Source organism: Sciurus carolinensis, chromosome 5, assembly GCF_902686445.1.
Source record: "Sciurus carolinensis chromosome 5, mSciCar1.2, whole genome shotgun sequence".
Classification (NCBI taxonomy): Eukaryota; Metazoa; Chordata; class Mammalia; order Rodentia; family Sciuridae; genus Sciurus; species Sciurus carolinensis.
Genome location: NC_062217.1, coordinates 95,646,503 through 95,663,962, shown reverse-complemented (window position 1 = coordinate 95,663,962; position 17,460 = coordinate 95,646,503). Strand labels below are relative to the sequence as shown.

General features: G+C 38.4%; 1 protein-coding gene across 1 annotated transcript in view; it reads right to left on the bottom strand.

Moving 5' to 3' along the window:
• Positions 1-11,732, bottom strand: part of Prkg1 (protein kinase cGMP-dependent 1) — a 1,194,090-nt gene extending 1,182,358 nt beyond the window's left edge. The window contains exon 1 of the mRNA XM_047552478.1: positions 11,106-11,732. Coding sequence (XP_047408434.1) covers positions 11,106-11,371 — 266 coding nt within the window. The 5' untranslated portion in view covers positions 11,372-11,732. The remainder of the gene's footprint in view (positions 1-11,105) is intronic.
• Between the last annotated feature and the right edge of the window lie 5,728 nt (positions 11,733-17,460).

Here is a 17,460-nt window from a genome sequence, read left to right as displayed (position 1 = left end):
TAGATCATTTTTTTTCCTGATTACTCTAATATGGAGAAGCACAGAGAGTCACTGTCCTATCTCATCTTGTGTGGATAACCCTTGTGATGCCCTGGAGCCAGATGGTACCGTTAGATAACCAGACAATTTCAAGACAGGATGCTTCAAACCCTGCTGCTATACCTCAGGCATTTGTCTTGCCTAGATAACAAACCAGAAAGATCAGAGAAAACAAAAGGTATTACTACTTATCGCTTGCTTCACGATGTCTAATAGAGACTAGATTTGCTTTTTTGACCTTGCAGACACCAGAAAGCATGCCCTACATTTGATCTACACTTGATCCTTTCTGGAAGTCATACATAGACTGGGTAACTGTTTTCTGTTTTTTTGTTTGTTTGTTTGTTTGTGTTAACCTACCCTAGGAAAAATATAATTATTATCACGAAGAGTATTTTATATACTGACATCTTCAAATATGTATATCACAGAATTTCAAAGCACTGTTTTACAAAGGCATTTTTTTACAAGTAGGGTACCAAAATGTGCATTGTACTAAGTTTTCTCTACTTCCTTCTCACCTATTTATTTAAGTAGGATCTAACACAGTATTTGAGGAAACAGGCTAGTTAAAGAGGCCAAATATTAGCCTTAATTCTAAACTGACTTCTTTTTACCCCTAGTACAACTTCCTTTGGCCACTGACTCTTGCCTACTGGGACAGACCAAAATAAGTACTTTTCTCCCCAGCATCAAATCAAACAGGATACCAATCATCAGGAAGACTACCTCATATTCAGGCCCCTGGGGACTTTACATGAGAGGGGTCACAGACTGAAAGAAATAGCCTTTTACAGGAAGGCTGAATGACACTTTCCAAGAGAATATTGATTCAAGAACTAACAGTCCATTAGATATGACCCACAATTCATCCCTTTGTGGCAGGCAAGACTAGTTTCTTTTTACCTAAAATTGTTGAAAGGCAGCTTATATTTAGGATGTTTCATAAAACACTTTGCTTCTTTCTTTTAAATACATCTATGTAATCAAATTAATTGTTTTTTATAATAAAGATTCTAGACTGAAATGAGCTGTATTGAGTTATTTAATTATTTGTAGAACCCCAGAATTATCAAGAAGATCAAATAATCTACTAGAAGTATCATCTATTAACTAATCTGATTTTTACTTATAATAATTTTCTTTCCTTTTTATGGAGAGAGGGGAGCAAGGAGGGAATCATTTCCTTATTATTCTCTCTCTTCACACATATTTTTGACAGCTATTAATTGTCCATTATTTCTGTTTTCTCTTTTCAGCAAATATGAGTCCAGAGGTTTCCTCATAGGAGTAAGAGGAATTTCCCTCAAATTGTTATCACTGTTCAAATAACTCTACATGCAAACTGTACTATTTGTTTTTCTTTTCTTCAATACAAACACTGGAGAAGAACACTTCACTTTGGCTTTTTAAATACATTCCTCACGATCACTACTGATTGGAAAAAATAAAAGACTATATGTATTCAATAGTAACATTCCAAACTCTTGAATCCTGGTGTTAAGAAAATTTATGTATTTGAGAATATATTTTAAAATTCAGTACAGGTCACACTATTAGTTAAACATACAATTGTTAAATATTATACTTCTGCTGCCATCTTGTGGTCATTTTTTAAATCTCTCTCTCCCCCTTACACTCTCTCCCTCTCTCTCATTTGCCATCTCTCCCCACACCAATCCTCATTTTTTATTTGTTTGTTTTTGTTTTCCTGCCTTTTAAGGGTATTTATTGTCAAATTTTAAGATCTCTCTTTTGTAACTGGGTAGGGAAATGATATGCACTATTTTCCAGAAAAAAGATTGAATTTTATAAATTTGTTGTCCTCATGTAATGAATTTCCTTTTTTCTTCTTATGTTTTCTGAATTTGTCCACCATATCTTTCCTTAACAACATAATTTTTTAAAGTCCTTATTTTTTGATTAATCTAGTTTCCAACAAGGAAAGAGAATATAAGAATAAGAAAAACTAATTTGTATTTTATCAAAGATTTTTTTTCCTTTCAAACCTTTTTTGAGAGAAAAAAATCACTTTTTTCCGTCTATGAAACCATACATAGTGGAATGAACCTACTCTCAGGAACCAAGAAGGAGTCTGAGAAGAGGAGAAGACACTGAAGACATAGTCCCAGAACCCCAGGCTGGAAGCAGAATGGTGCCCCAGCATCCCTTTATTTTTTCTGGATTGTTCTAACCAACTATTGGTGGGGTCATAAATCTGGGGAGAATAAAATGTTTTTTTCTTATAACTCTTAACCAGACGGGCTTATCATCAAAGAAAGAGTGCATTTTATAAAGGCCACCATTTCTATCAAACTCCACGTCCCCACCTCAATTCCCCTGAAGACCCTGAGAGACAGTCATGTAAAACATCATTCAAAGATGGGAACAGAGAGAAATGGACTAATCAGAATGCTTTAAAACCATTAGTGGTAAGCATAAAACAAACGTGAGAACAGTATTTCATTTCTCCTTGAAAATGACTTCAAAGAAATCTTTCCCAAACCTTTCGATGTACCTATGTCTACATTATGCACAATCTATACTTTTGTGCTTTTATTCTTAAAAATTCGTGAATCCTTAAAACTTAGCCTTATTCTAGGCAACATAGTTATACAGCATGGATTTAATAAGATAGTTACACAATTTCTTGTAACATCCCTTAAAATATGTAACTATTAATATAAAATAAATTCAGTTATACGCCTCCTGGGAGCTTTCCTGGTACCACTAATAATATGAACATTACTCTTGGGGAAAACTTGCTCTGAAATATGTGTTGACTAAGGAAACTCTAGTGAATCTAACACCCTTTATTTATAAATACATAACTTAACAAATCACAGTGTCAAGATACTGATTGTGTAGAGTCACAGCTCAGATCAGAGGCTCTCAAACATTTTTTCTGCAGTGACTCACAAGATGGATGGTGTTTCCATGTGCAACACACTCTTGTGAAGACCAGACCGTCTGTGGATCTGAGGATTATTTGCAATTTCCTGCCATACATTTGTAGTCCTCTCAATCAAGAAAGTCAATGGGAATGGAAGTAGATGGCTCTCCCTAGGGAAATGCCTGGACACGCACTTAGCCTTACTTTACAAGAAACAAATAATTCATGAATTTTGATTCTTTAAACCATTATCTACTCATTTTAACCTTACAACTAGTTAAATACACACCACTGTGTTATGATTCCATGGTTAAAATCTGCCAGAGTAACACAAAGGATATCAAATTGAGAATTTCAGTGTGATCTTATTTTCTGAAGTGACACTGAATTGAATAGGTACTGGTTTTACTCTCTGGAAAGCACAAGGGACCCTTTATTTGTTTGGAATATATTCTAGATATACGCCACTCTTACCTTTTCTATGAAAAGTAGCATGGGGGAAGAGAGAAATATGGTCAGCTGAGGGTTTAATTTGGCTGGAATTTTTACAGTAAACAGTCCTGGTTTCTACCCATGAGTTTATAAACTAAGATATAAAAGAATATTCTATTTTGAGGATTTGCTAGCATATGTAGCCAAGTTCATTGGTGACCACATGATACATGAAATTAGCATTATCCACACTATGGGAGCAAAGAGAGGCATCAAGAAAAATATTAACATTTGCCCAAAGGCTTCAGATTTGCTTGTGAGACAATAACAGTATCATATCATTGAATAAACAGACCAAGGAATATTTGTAAGAGGCAAACATACAAATATTTTTAGGGTCCCTATAGGGTTTTTCAGCAGTATTTTTGGAGCATTTGAGGTCAGGGTGCTCAAATAAAGACACGTCTGAGGGTTTAAAACACATTTCAAAGCATGCTCTAAATTGGACTAGAATAGAAGGACAGTTTGAATTAGCAGCAAGTCTAACCAAGAGAATAATTTAAGAACCATAGTTGCACAGTCTCTATCACAAGTTAAAAAATCAAACTAAATCCTAATACGGTAATTACAATAGATGGCTTACAGGATGTGCCTTTTATAAACAAACTGAAGAAAACAGCACATTTATGCTATCCCTTGCACACCCAAGTGCCAGATAACAAATCAACTCTCAGGATAACAAATTAACTACTTAGGACTAATTTCCAAGAATATATCAAGTCAATATGCACCACGGAAAGGCTAAACATGCTGCTAACATATTAGACAGGGAAAATTACAGGCAATATTTTAAAACGTTGTCAATATAAATTTTATATTGATTGTATTTTAAAACTACATTATTTTGTAGAGGTTTCTACAAATTCACATTTAAGAAACAAAATGAAAATGTTCACAATAAAACCAACAGTGTACCCCAAAGTCTGCACTCCATCGATAGCATTTAGTAATTATTACAGAGAAGAATAAGCATTTTAAAAAAGGAATCAGTTAAGAAGGAAAATCAATAGGACAAGGAAATGAGTTCTACTATCAGTATATGACAAAATAAATCTATTTAAAAGATAGACACATTCTTGATATGTTCATCTTTCATTAAACAAATGTTTTAAGGCATTGTGTATTTTCAATGTGACCAATTAATAAATAGATATTTGTAAAACTTCAGAAAGTTCAAACTGGGGGTGATGATACATGCCTGTAATCCCAGTGACTCAGGAACTTGAGGCAGAAGAATTGCAAGTTTGAGGCCAGTCTGGGCAAATTAGAGAGAGCTTGTCTCAAAATAAAAAATAAAAAAAGAACTGGGAGTGCAGTTCAGTGGTAGTTCAAGTCCCAGTATCACCACCAAAAAAAAAAAAAAAAAAAAAAAACTTTAGAAATTCAAATTACATAAATAACACTTGAAATATCTGAGGATATACAAGATATGAAAAGCTTGAAGCAATTGAGAGCAAGTGACCTGCTCCATGTTTGCCGTTCTATGATTTTTGCAAATGAAATTTATCTGGCAGGACTTACAGACGCCAAGCTAGAAGAAACAAACACAGGGGCTCAGAAGAGACACACAACAGAAGCCGATTCAAGAATTAAAAAAAGGATGAGGAAGAGCAGCACTGAGTAGAAGTAATGTGTACTGCTTAAACATGTGTAGTCCCGGGAGATGGCACTGTGACACATGCACAGCACCTGATGCACTAGAAGATGCCATGATCTGTTTTATAACAACAGATCCAAAATGGGAACCCTCCTTTTTACAAGACCTGATCTGTGCCAATCCAATCTAGAGGAGTTTTACAATAACTACTCTGAGAGTTGTAATAATCACTTCTATAAGATGAAGTGACAATTTACTGCATGTGTATATACATATGTATGTGCACATATGCATATATGTGTGTATGTATTTGTATTTTCCTTTAACATTTTTTTTTAATTTCTTCATTTCTCTTCGGGGACTCAACAACAAGCACACTAACAAAGCTAGACTCAAGGTCAGTGCTCCTTTCTGACAATTCCCAAACTTCTGAGCTTTCACTTTTGTGAAACAGGATATGCTATCCCTGGTTTATCTCAGAGCTCACAGTGACTTCCAAAAGCTACAAGAAACCTAGATAATACAGGGCCCCGAACTCTGATACGCAAATTCTCATTGGCAAATGAAAATAATTGTTCATACCCTAAGCAGCTGTGAAATCACCTGAAAATCTTATCCGAAAAAAGGGTTTTAACACATGCTAAGAATCTTTCACACAGTATGATGAGAAGGCTCTACGAAACAGGCTTTTGGTCAGGAAAGAGGAAAAAGATAAGACATCTTTTGTTTTTTCAGGTCTATTAGAAATAGTTGCATGAGTGTCAAATTTCTAATTAATGTATGGTTAAATGTAAACTCTTGTCAGGCAAGGTGGGGCACGCCTGTGATCCCAGCAGTTTGAGGCTGAGGCAGGAAGATTGTGAGTTCAAAGTCAGTCTCAGCAAAAACAAGGTGCTAAGTAACTCAGTGACCCTGTCTCTAAATAAAATAAAAAGTAGTGCTGGGGATGTGGCTCAGTGGTTGAGTGCAAATGAGTTCAATCCCCGGTACCCACCCCCACCCCCAAAAAGTAAAGTCTTGACAAATGGAACAAAAACTCCTGACATATTGCAAGCACATTAAGAAAATGTATATGATTCCAGAATTACAACTAAACCCCAAGCAAAGTATCTTAAACAACAAGTATAAACACATGATAAACCAAAGACTGATTCACTTCCTCTGATGCTAATGCAAAAATCGAGAATCCTAAATTTTCTTTCTGGTCTTATTTCTAAGATTATTTAAAAAGCACTTCCACAATGATTTGCTCAGTTTCCTCATCACTATACCAGGAATTAGCCAACTCCTATACACCTTGGACTGAAGGTACGAGCAAAATGCTATGTGCCATCCCTGTCCTCTGCAAATCACATGTGGTAATATACAGAGACACTTATGAGTTGTTCTGTCTAAAACCCTCCCCCTCTTCCTCTGCCTGCCTCCCCTTAAATCCTTGTTATAAATATTAATCATCAGAGTCAGCCAAATGAATGTCCACTCCCTAAAGCTCCCTTTAGAATATCATGATGTTAATCAGAAAAAGAAAATAGGTTAACATGTTGATATATTATTGGTTAGGGATCAACACATTTTGATGAAAGGAATGGTAGACAAAAGGTTAGCAGGAGGATTCTTGCAAAAGGTAAAGAAAATCCGAAGGAAGCAACCAAAGTTATTTTCACATCCTTCATAATCGTAATTGTATCATTCATCAGGCCTGTCCCTAAGGGGACACTGAGCTGAAGAAACTCGGTGAGGAAGGAGGAAGATTAAAGATAGGCAAGTGACAATTCCAAGAGTAGGACTACCTGAGGAAATTAAACTGGGCACAGTACATTCAAGGTGTATGCTGAATATGAGTTCACTGGTCATTGCCCATAAAGTCAATTTAGTGCTGGCTTTATGACTTTTAAGTCCTATTCTAATTTAGGGCAGGTGTATTTCTTCATAGAGGAAAGGATTACCAGTTTACTAACATAGAACCAGCCTTAGTCCAAGTTTATTCAGTGTAGCAATTTAGAACTTGGGCTCTAAGAACTATGAGATTTGGGGTTGAAACTGGTCTATGGTATTTCCTAGCATTGAGACCATAAGTAAGTAACTGAACTTCTTCACACCTCTGATTCCTCACCTGAAAAGTGGGGAGACTGTTTAGAATTAATACAAGAAAACGATGAGCTTCTATAAATTAATTAGCTTAGCATGAGCTAAGATTAGCTATCTTTATTATTGCTATCATTGCTGTTTTAAAACACTATGTATTTTCTAATTGATGCTGGGTCTAGAATTCTGCTGGGACACACTACTTCATTGAAGTTGCTTAAATCAAAATTAGGCCAACACCTTGACTTATTTCAAAGGTCAAACTAGTCCTGAACTGGATCAAATATGCAAAAAGCAATGAGTTTTCTGGGGCATACAGTCCAAAGCAAGTATGTTCCAGTACAAGAATGTTCAAGTTTCAAATGATCAACTTACATCATCAAGAATCAAGGGATTCACGACAAGAATAGCTCAAAGGCTTTGGAATAGAGTCTATTATTATCCCTATAACAAATTAATAATTATTCTAGCCTGTGCTGGAGCTAATTTAAAAATTCTGTGCATCCCCCTGAGCACACACTATTAAATCAGCAGTCAAAATAAGGAAAAATGTATCTATCCACAAATTTAAGGGAAAAAATTGAGTAATAGACAATTCTTGATATGGAATATATGCATGATGGGAATCAAGAGTTCACGGTAATCTATGCAAAATATTTGGAGTTCTTTGGCAGAAAAGAAAGTATTTTAAATATAAATTTAAAATATTGCCACCATCATCCAAAGCAGAATGTAGTTTTCAATGATAATCACTTGAGCCCTACTGGGTATTTCTTAAGGGGTCTGAAAATGAGTACCACAATAAGTTGGATGTGTTTGTTCTTTTTAAACATGATCATTATATTGTACACTTGATACTTATGCTGAGAGCTCAGATCTTCCTTTTCCCTAGTATAATTTTCATCTAAGCATTCCTTAGATACTTAGATCATTCTTAATGGAGATTGTGCATTACACTCTCTGTGGACACATGGAAATCTGACTAATTGGACTGACTTGATTACAATAGTCAATGAATTCTCCCATTTCCTTCCACTATAATAAGTGCTTTAAGATATTTTTGCCACCTGTTATGTAAATTTTTAGATTGCAAAAACTTTCAAAAGTAGTGGTTACAGGAAAAAGTTCTTTTATTCTTCCTGCCAAATAAATTCCTATACTTTCGAACTCCATTACTCTTCTTGTTAGTATAAAAACAGAGTGTCCTAATAAAGTTCGGAATGAACCTACTGCACAAATAGCTATCATTCAGATGCAACAGCAACACTGAACACTAGCATAGCAATAAAGCACTCTGCTTCAACCCCAGTATACTCATCAAGATGGCACAGCCTCTACAAAAGACATGAAGTAAGAGAATATCTACTTCCCACATCCAAATAGCTGAAAATAAAAAATACATTTATTTTGAAAGCATCTTATCTGCCACCAAATTTTCTCTCTTAAATATTTTTGTAATTTTTTTCCTTGACCAAAATAAGCTGTCTCACCAGTAATAACACAGTACTGTCTCTTTAAGTGCTTGGATGAGTACCTAATTCCAATGGTTACTATTCCCATATATTATACCTGTCAAAATTCTTTTAAACGCTAATGAGTCACCTTGCTGAAAATAAACTCCATGCTTCTATTTGAAAGTATGAAACTAAGTACTAGTGGGAAAAAGTCGGCCCTCGGTCACAGTGTAAATCAGGGTACACAGTGAGTAGAAAAGTTGTCTAGCTACTTGCTACCGACAAATATTCACTCCACTTCTGTTGCACATGACCCACTCTTGGGATGAATGTTCCTACCTCTAACAAGAAAATGCTGGGGTGGGTGTCTGGGGAAAAGGGATAGGAAAGGGATGATTTCTTCTCAGTACATACAAAAACTCCTTGTTCTTTCAGATTTCTTCTTAAGAAATTTTCCAGAAAGTGCCTCTTTGAGATCTGGTGTTTGAAACAGAGGAGACAGTCTGGATACTCTTGTCCTCTCCATACCCTAGTGAAATCTGCCGTACTCCAAAGCAGTGTTGTTCCTCTGGGGGGCACAGCCCAGACACACAAATCTGAAATTTCAAAAATGTGATAAAGCCTGAACCCAGCAGCCCTGGGAGGCCAGCAGCTGCAGGGTGACCGCTGATGAAGTGGCTTCTTAAGGAGGTGGGCAGATTGATTCCAGCTGCTGAGTGCAGGGCAGGGCAGCCACCACAGAATGCACAGCAAGGCTGAGGCAAGACAGCAGCAGCTTCCCAACCAACGGAAGGCCAAATATTAGCCTGACAGAAGGAAGGAGCATGCCACTGATCCATCCACTGGGACTTTCAAGGCAGGCTGGGCCAAAAGGTACATTTGGACAGTGTCACTTCACAAGTGATTTGTGACTCAGGAAGTCTGAAAGTTGTTCTTTGAGACATTTGTTCAAAAGGGCACACATTTCCTAACGTGAATCCTTCCTGCTTGGTTCCTGTTTTTCTACTCTCACCCACTCCAGCTTCCAGTCTTCTAAAGCTTTTAACACCACCCCACTCGTCCCTGCCCCCAATCAATGCACAAAAAGAGAATACACAAGCAGATAAGAAGGGAGTACCATTAAGGAGTGGGAGATATGAAGAGCCCTGGGTTGTCTTGTATGGGGACAAAGAAGACGACATGCTCTTGAGAAAAGCGGGTTTCACAGTGAGAGAGCTAAGGGTTGGTAGTTAAGGAGTCCCCTGAGGGCCCCAAACTCAGACACCAAGTGATCTAAGCAGAAGGAAGGGGTAAGAGGTAGGCGGGCATGAAGGCACGCCTAATGGAATATTCAATATCCTGAGAAATGCACTTTAGGCCCTGCACTTCCAGAGACTAAAAGCCAGTAATGGGCTTTGGAGTCTGCACTTCCTCTCCCTAATGTCCAGAGGCGCTTTAATGCTGCAGCCAATCGATCAGCCTTCTCCGGTGAAGGCGGCGAATGGAGTGCAAAAGCTTCCTACTTGTGACCAAACTCCGTCCAGCCTCCTCTGCACACCCCGAAGGAGAGACACTCAATTTTGAACAGGACTTGGCTCTTAAAATGCCCGGGAGGAGGAATGGAAGAAGCCTGGATGCGCCCGGAGAAACAGCCCGCCCTTCCCTCCTCATCCTAACTTTTCCAGGAAGAGATTCAGAAGGAAGGCAAACAGGGAGGTCCCACCTTGGGACAGGGCTGAGCCCCCAAACAGCCTCAGGTGCAAGGTCACCTAGCATCCTCCAAGCCCAGGGCAAACGAAAGAATGACCCTTCTAGAAGGGACACAGAAGAACAAATGAACCTTCAGAAGGTGGGGTTTCTTTGCAATTTCTTGCTGACATCACTGTTGCCTTGAAAGTGACCCTGTGAATAAAATCTCCCTTTCCCACTCCGATACTGGAGGCTGTACCCCTGCAGTGGAGACAAGCCTCTGTCTCACCCCACCCAGTGCCCTCCTAACACAGCTTGAACTCTCGCTAAGTTCAGTCCCTAAATTGAACTCAACCCTGCCCAGCCTCCTGTAGCCACTCCCCGGGAGGCTCTGGCGGCCCTTGTGAGCATGCCCCGTGGCCTGGGTCGACTCTGGGAATCTCTCCGGAGTCCAGGATGGGCAGGGTAGAGTCCCAGCGTGGGCGCCCCTACCAAAGCGCACAAAGAAAGCCGGTGCGACTGCAGCTGACTGCGGAGTGGCCAAGTTAGAAGACGCGAGAAAACTTTCCCCGATTCTTCTCCCCACCCCCACGCCACAGGGGCGCGTCTCCCCGAGGAGCTCGCCTTTCCCAGCCCGGCAGAGACAAGCGCAGCACGTGATGGGCAGAAATAAAAATAAACACTTCCCATTCCCCGGCCGCAGGGCCACCCCCACTCCGTGAGCCGCAGCTAGCAGGGGGAGCCCCGCGCTCACTAGCCCCCTCCGCAGCAGCCCCGAGCCCCCAGCCCTGGATCCTTAAGTCCCGACTGGCGCCCGGCCCTCCGCCAAGAGCAGTGGCCTTAGCTCTTTCCTGCGGCGCCAAGCCCCAGCGCCTACCTTTCAGATTTGGTGAACTTCCGGAATGCCTGTCGGAGGTCGTGGAAGGACCTGTATGTCTGCGGCTCAGCGGAGATGCCCTGCGCCCGGGTAGTCCGTGGGCCGATGTGTGTCGAGGGCACAGGCAGCACCGACTGGCATTTGTGAAGCTTCCTCTTCAGCTCCTGGATTTCCTCCTCCTTTTCTGACAGCCGCTTCTCCAGTTCTTTGATCCTCTCCTCCTTGAGCATGAGAATCTTGGCAAAGTCTTCCTCCAGCTCGCTCATTTTTTCTCTGAGCCCCTCCACGAAACTTTTCTGGGGCGGCGGCGGCGGCGGCGGCGGCGGCTGCTGGGACGACAGCCGGGAGAGGCGAGCGCGGCTGAGTGAATGGGGCGCTAAGTCCTGGAGCGCAGCAGAGTGCTGCCCCTAATGCGGCGCGAGGAGCCGCTAGCTTCGATCCACTTCTGTTGAATGGACTAAAAGCACCAAGGGGAGGATGAGAAGTCTAAAAGCGATGGAGAAGAGAAGCAGAGTGCTAATCCCTAGCCTCTCTGGGGAATAGGTGATTATCTTTCATTGAGAAACCAATTAGAGCTGCCCTTCCTCCCCTGAGACCCCCTCCCCCGTCCCCCTTTCCCAATCACTCCGTGAGAAAGGCGCGCGCACCACCCCACCAAGAGCCTAGTTTCTAGCTGAGCGTTGGATCAGAGAGCCTGGTCTCACTCCATCACACAAAAATCAAAAATCACTCTTCCACGCTTTATGGTACCAAAAGAAGGGAGTGGGATGGGTGTGTGTCGGGGGGAGCTTTATGCCACTTGATCCTTGAAATAGCAACAATTACCATGTGATCTAGTGGATGACGCAGTGCTTGTAACTGGATCCTAAAGAGTGTGTGTGCGCGTGTGTATGTGTGTGACATTTCATAAATATTAAACTGCCATTAGACAATAACCTGCTTTAATTCATCTTTGTTTTCACCTTTGATTTCCTTTCTGCTCTGGATTAATTTAGAAGGGAAGATAGGTGTGTGTGTGTGTGTGTGTGTGTGTTTCTTACAGTGAAGTTCTGATGTTGGGACCCTAAGTAATAAGAATGATAGGGCAATAGCAGTTCCAGTTTTTCTCAGCATAAAGCTTTACTGGAAATTGTGAACCAAAATTTTTGGAAGGGAAACTGGATGAACCTATGGTAATGAACCGACGAGTGTTTACGGAAAAGAGGCCATCCCATGCGTTGATTGTAAACGTTTTCAAGTCCAGATTTTATTTCGTCTGCGACAGTTAAATTTTGCATAGTAAGCATCCACATTGTATCACAACATCATCTTTCATGGTTCTGAAGCTGCTACAGGCAGTACTAACCTGCTGGGTCACTCTACAGTTCCAGTTTGAAGTAGAAACTGCATCTGTAACCATCTGGGTTTCTCTCTTACTTGTGCATCCATCACCTACCTACCCTATGCTAGAGCCCGAGTATTTGCTAATATCTACACTTATTAAATATGTACTCTACGTATCACAGAGAACCTATTTCACAACATGGATCACTTGCAAGTATTTGATTCACAAGAGGGACATTTATTCAGGTAATGATGGATAAATTAGTAAATTTTTTTTTTCAAATAAATGCAACTAAGACACCAAATTATTCTTTCTGAAATAGTAACTTTCCTTAAAAAGAAAAATCAGTGTATAATTACTATTTACCAAAAAAAAAAAAAAAAAAAGTTCTACCTTGTCTGAAACAAGTAAAGGAAAAACAGGCATGTACCTCGGTTTGAAGTAAACTCTGTACTATTTACTTTTAGTTCTACTCATCTGATTATTTTAAACTAATATTATTACAGACCACATCTGAATTTCTTGATGGTACCCGATGCTCAAGTATGGCTACATCTACTCATTTTGGAAAAAGGGTTCTCTGTGTTGTTAATAGTTACTCTTCTGTTACTTCTATGAACAACTTAATCTGCTACGATCCTTTTAGAAACCCCTAGAATAATTGAATTTAAAAATAATACATTGAAAAAATATTTGATCACTTTCAAAAATCTAGGGCATAGCTTCAACTTTATTTTTGGAACAAATAAAAATAATTTTAAAATGATTCTTTAAAGTTTTCCCCAACTCTTATACCATCTTAAAGGAACACATTATTCAGACATGTTTCTCCTGCTTATTAAAAAGAAAGAAATATTTAAGCCGAAATTACACACACACATACGCCAAAACTAAATTTATTCCTAACTTCCAAAATAAAATGTATTTTTGAATGAATCAGTTTTAACTTAAATAATGTTGATCCTAGTGACATTAAATTCTGTCCATTGGTTTAAAATCTTTAGCTTTAGAATGCAAGGAAAGCTTGAGAAACAATACTCTGGTAGATTTTTCTTAAGCATTGAAATACTAAAAGCAAAAGAATAATAGAAGCCAAACAAACTTGGAAGAGATTCAACCAAACTGCCTCATATTATAAGATGAGATCTTGGAGGAGAAGTCCAAGATCACACAAGGACAGAAGTTTGAATCCAGAACTCTGAACACAGTGATGCTGGTTTCCCACTATCCTGCTTCTAGCTTCAAACCTGAAAACCTAGAAATTCTAGGATTCTGACCACCTACTGCTCAAAGATGTGACAGTGCTTTGTTGCTTACTTCTAAATCTGCAGCAGTGATACTGTCAGAGGAGAAATATTAATGAAACCTTAGTGTTTTTTTTTTTTTTTTTTTTTTTTTTCCTTAAAGGAGAAGGTCGCCATCTAGTGCCCTTGGAGATATTCACTCAATAAAAATCATAATCCCAATGAAGTTGAGGTTATGTCCTTAAATAGCTGTAACAGTGTTTTCATGTTTCATAGTTGAAAGAAATAAATTATGAACAATGTTATGTCTGAGGAAGCATTTTTTAAAACTTGATATTTTATAGCCACTAGACAACAATGATGCTAAGCACAGAGCTAAATCCTGTATGTGACAACTGATTTTAATCCCCACAATGACTCTGTAAGCTAAGTACTATTATTTGGTAGTATTTTATAGGTGGGTGAGCATCAGTTTATAGGTGGATGAGTAGTCTGTCATGTCCCACTGTCCAGATTTGGTCCAGGCTTTCTTAATCCTTGGGCAGCCCTGCTTCTACCTGAAATATTTTAAAATGTATTTTTCTTGAGTTCAATGACAATCAAAACTAAAATGTCTTAGTTCACGGAGACATTTTAAATTTAAAAAACCCCCCACAAAAACCCAGAAAAATTCCTAAGATTCTGGCTTAGGAAATTATCTTGGTTTACCAAAGTGGTTTCACTTGTGCTACTTTGGGATGTATTACACATTTCATATATAATGTTAAATGTTTTATATAAAATAACATCTGTTTCCAAATGTTATGTTTGTGATTTGTCCCCCTTTCTCTGTCCTCACTAATAAGGAATATTTTCTAAAAAACCTGAAGCTGTAGTTGTTTGGGAATTCTTGTCTCTTAATCTAGGTCAGTGTCCGGGAACAAGAAGAGAACAATGTCTATTTAAAAAAAAAAATGACTAAAAGGAAGTCTGATTTTAGTATCTATATTTTTGAGGAGTTAAGAAAAATGTCAGTGATAAAATATATCCCCCCCCAAAAAAAAATTATCTTGGTCTAAGATCAAGCAAATGAATTTTCCTGCATATGCACTGTTGAGCAAGCAGACCCCTCCCATTGTCCCACCCCTTGGAATAACATTGACTTTGGTGGATATTGTAAGATTCCAGACCAAAGAAAATGATGATGTACCAATTGAGTGAGGTCCACATGAATGGCAGTAGTAGTCCAGAAGAGGTATGGTAAAATGAAAAGAGAGACAGTGGTCCCACCTTTTGGAATGGGTAGGAGCTCAACAAAATTCCAACCATCTCTTTATTTTCAATATCTCTATATCCAAACACTTCTCTTGGTTGCAAAAATGACAATACTTGTGAAATACTGCTTGCAACACATTATCCATCAGTGACAAAATTGATGAACTAAAAAGAATATTAGATTTGAAACCAGAAGATCCATATTTATATCTGGATCACTTCTCTAGCTGCATACTCTTAAGCAAGCCCCTTAACTTCTCTGGGATTCAGTTGCCTCATTTGTAAAATGAGGAGTTACCTAGGCTTCATTTCCCCTTTCTACCTTCAACAAGTCCATAAAATTCCATTTTTGCTGTGACACATCTGAAATTATCAGCCTGGTCTCACAGAAAACCTCCATCCAATAATTTTAACTGAGTTGAAACTTTGAGAAAAGAGTGAGTTAAGACGGAGTCTGACTGGTCCTATAAAGGTTAAAGCATGCTTTTTTGATTAATAGAAGCTTGGAATATTTTTAGTCAATTCTGCATCATACTAGATGTGGCTTCAACATTTTTCACTGGAACCAGCCATATTCTGGTGATCATAAGGTGTGGTCACACCTCAGGCAAGATAAACCTTATTAAGTCTGGAAACACAACTATTATCTTCATGAAGCAACACATAGAATATTAAAATTTCAAACAAATTATTGCCTTTAATTAAACAAACTACAAAGCCAGTTGTCTTTCATTTATTGAATTTATGTCAACAATCACAAAATGTCCCTACAGAAAAGTGTACATAAATGCTCTCACAAAGTGATCCTACTAACATAAAAAGAATTTTTTCTCATGCTACATGCAACAGAAAGTTCAGTGACTTTTAGAATTTTCTCTCTTATCTGTCTTTGTTTTTTTTGAAAACAATGAGTCTTCCTAGAAATTCTGAAAATAAAACTAAATTTAGAAATGGCAATACTTAATATGCTGCAGAGCTCAAATTCTGTAGTTTGTTAAGAACTATGAACCTAGAATATAGAGACAGCAGAGATGACAAATGACTTGAGACTAATAATTTCAATATCACAACTATGGAGAAATGGACACTAAATTTTCCACCCAAATCCTCAAATAAAGATGCAGGAAAAATGTAATCGATCTTTTAAATGTATTCATATAAATATGATAATTTTTTTCTTTGCTCTGAATCTTGAGGTAAGGATGGCTCAACTGGGTAGAGGGTGAGAAATGGGGACAACATTGGTCATGGACATAGGTAATGGGAATATTAATGCTGAATTCATGCCCCCAAGACTCCCACACCCCTGCTATCTGTGTATGTTCTCCCAGTTTTTCAATTGAACACTAACAAGGGGTCCTGGAGGTGAATGGATTTTGCAGATAAAATTCATGCCCCAAATCACCTGACTTTAAGATAGTTATCAGGGTGGGCCTGACCTAAATAGATGAGTCCTTCAGAGAGATTGGGGTCTTCCTGAGACAGAGATTTCAGTGTAATTGGGATGTGACTCAACAGACAATCAGTGTTGCTAACTTTGAGAATGGAGCAGGCCACATAGCAAGGTCAACTCCAGAGAACTTAAGAGTTCCTTTAACCACAAGGAACTGAATTCTAAGCACCCAAGCTGAGAAGAGGACTTTGAGCTGGAGATGTGAATGCCACACAGTTAACACCTCGATTTCTGCCCTGTGAGGCAAAGAGCCAACCACTCTGTGATTACACATCTCTCTTCTGGAACTGTGAGATAGTCAGTGGGCATAGATTTAAATCTCTGAAGTTTGTGGTAATTTGTTAGACAATGAGATAAAATAAGTAAAATGCTCAACTACCATTCAAAAAGAAGTCCATTAAAACTGCCAGAAACATTTTTACCATTCTCAGAGGCCTAACTTTCCAAAGGAGTCATTTTCAGTGAAACTTCTTTAATGAATTTCAAATGGATACTTGAGGACATAAAAGATTACTATAAATTATAAACAACTTAAAACATACCAATGACAGTATGAACAGCCTTTTGAGTATGTCAAACTCACTTGCATAAAAGATGTTTGTTCTTAAGGTGGTACATTTCTGTAACCAATGTGTAAATCTTCCCAACTACAGGTTCTAGAACGGATTGAAGCTATTCATTAGTTTAAATTACTACAGAGCAGAAATGTTACTGTAATTTATCACGTGTAGCAAATTAGTTCTGTGATCTTACTTAGTGTGCTCAATCTTAGTTTTATCATTTATAAAATATCAATAATTCTTTGTAGTATTTATTTATTTATTTATTTATTTATTTTTTGGGTGCTGGGGATCGAACCCAGGGCCTTGTGCTTACAAGGCAAGCACTCTACCGACTGAGCTATCTCCCCAGCCCACATAGTATTTATTTTTGATAAAGAATTTAGTGTTGGGAATACATTTAAATAATGTTGGATTCTTATTCTTGAACTGAATGTTTCCATAGTCATACATGGAAATGAAATGCTCTTACATCATGTTATCCTCAAATACTAGTGTCAAATATTTGAGAAAAGTAGGA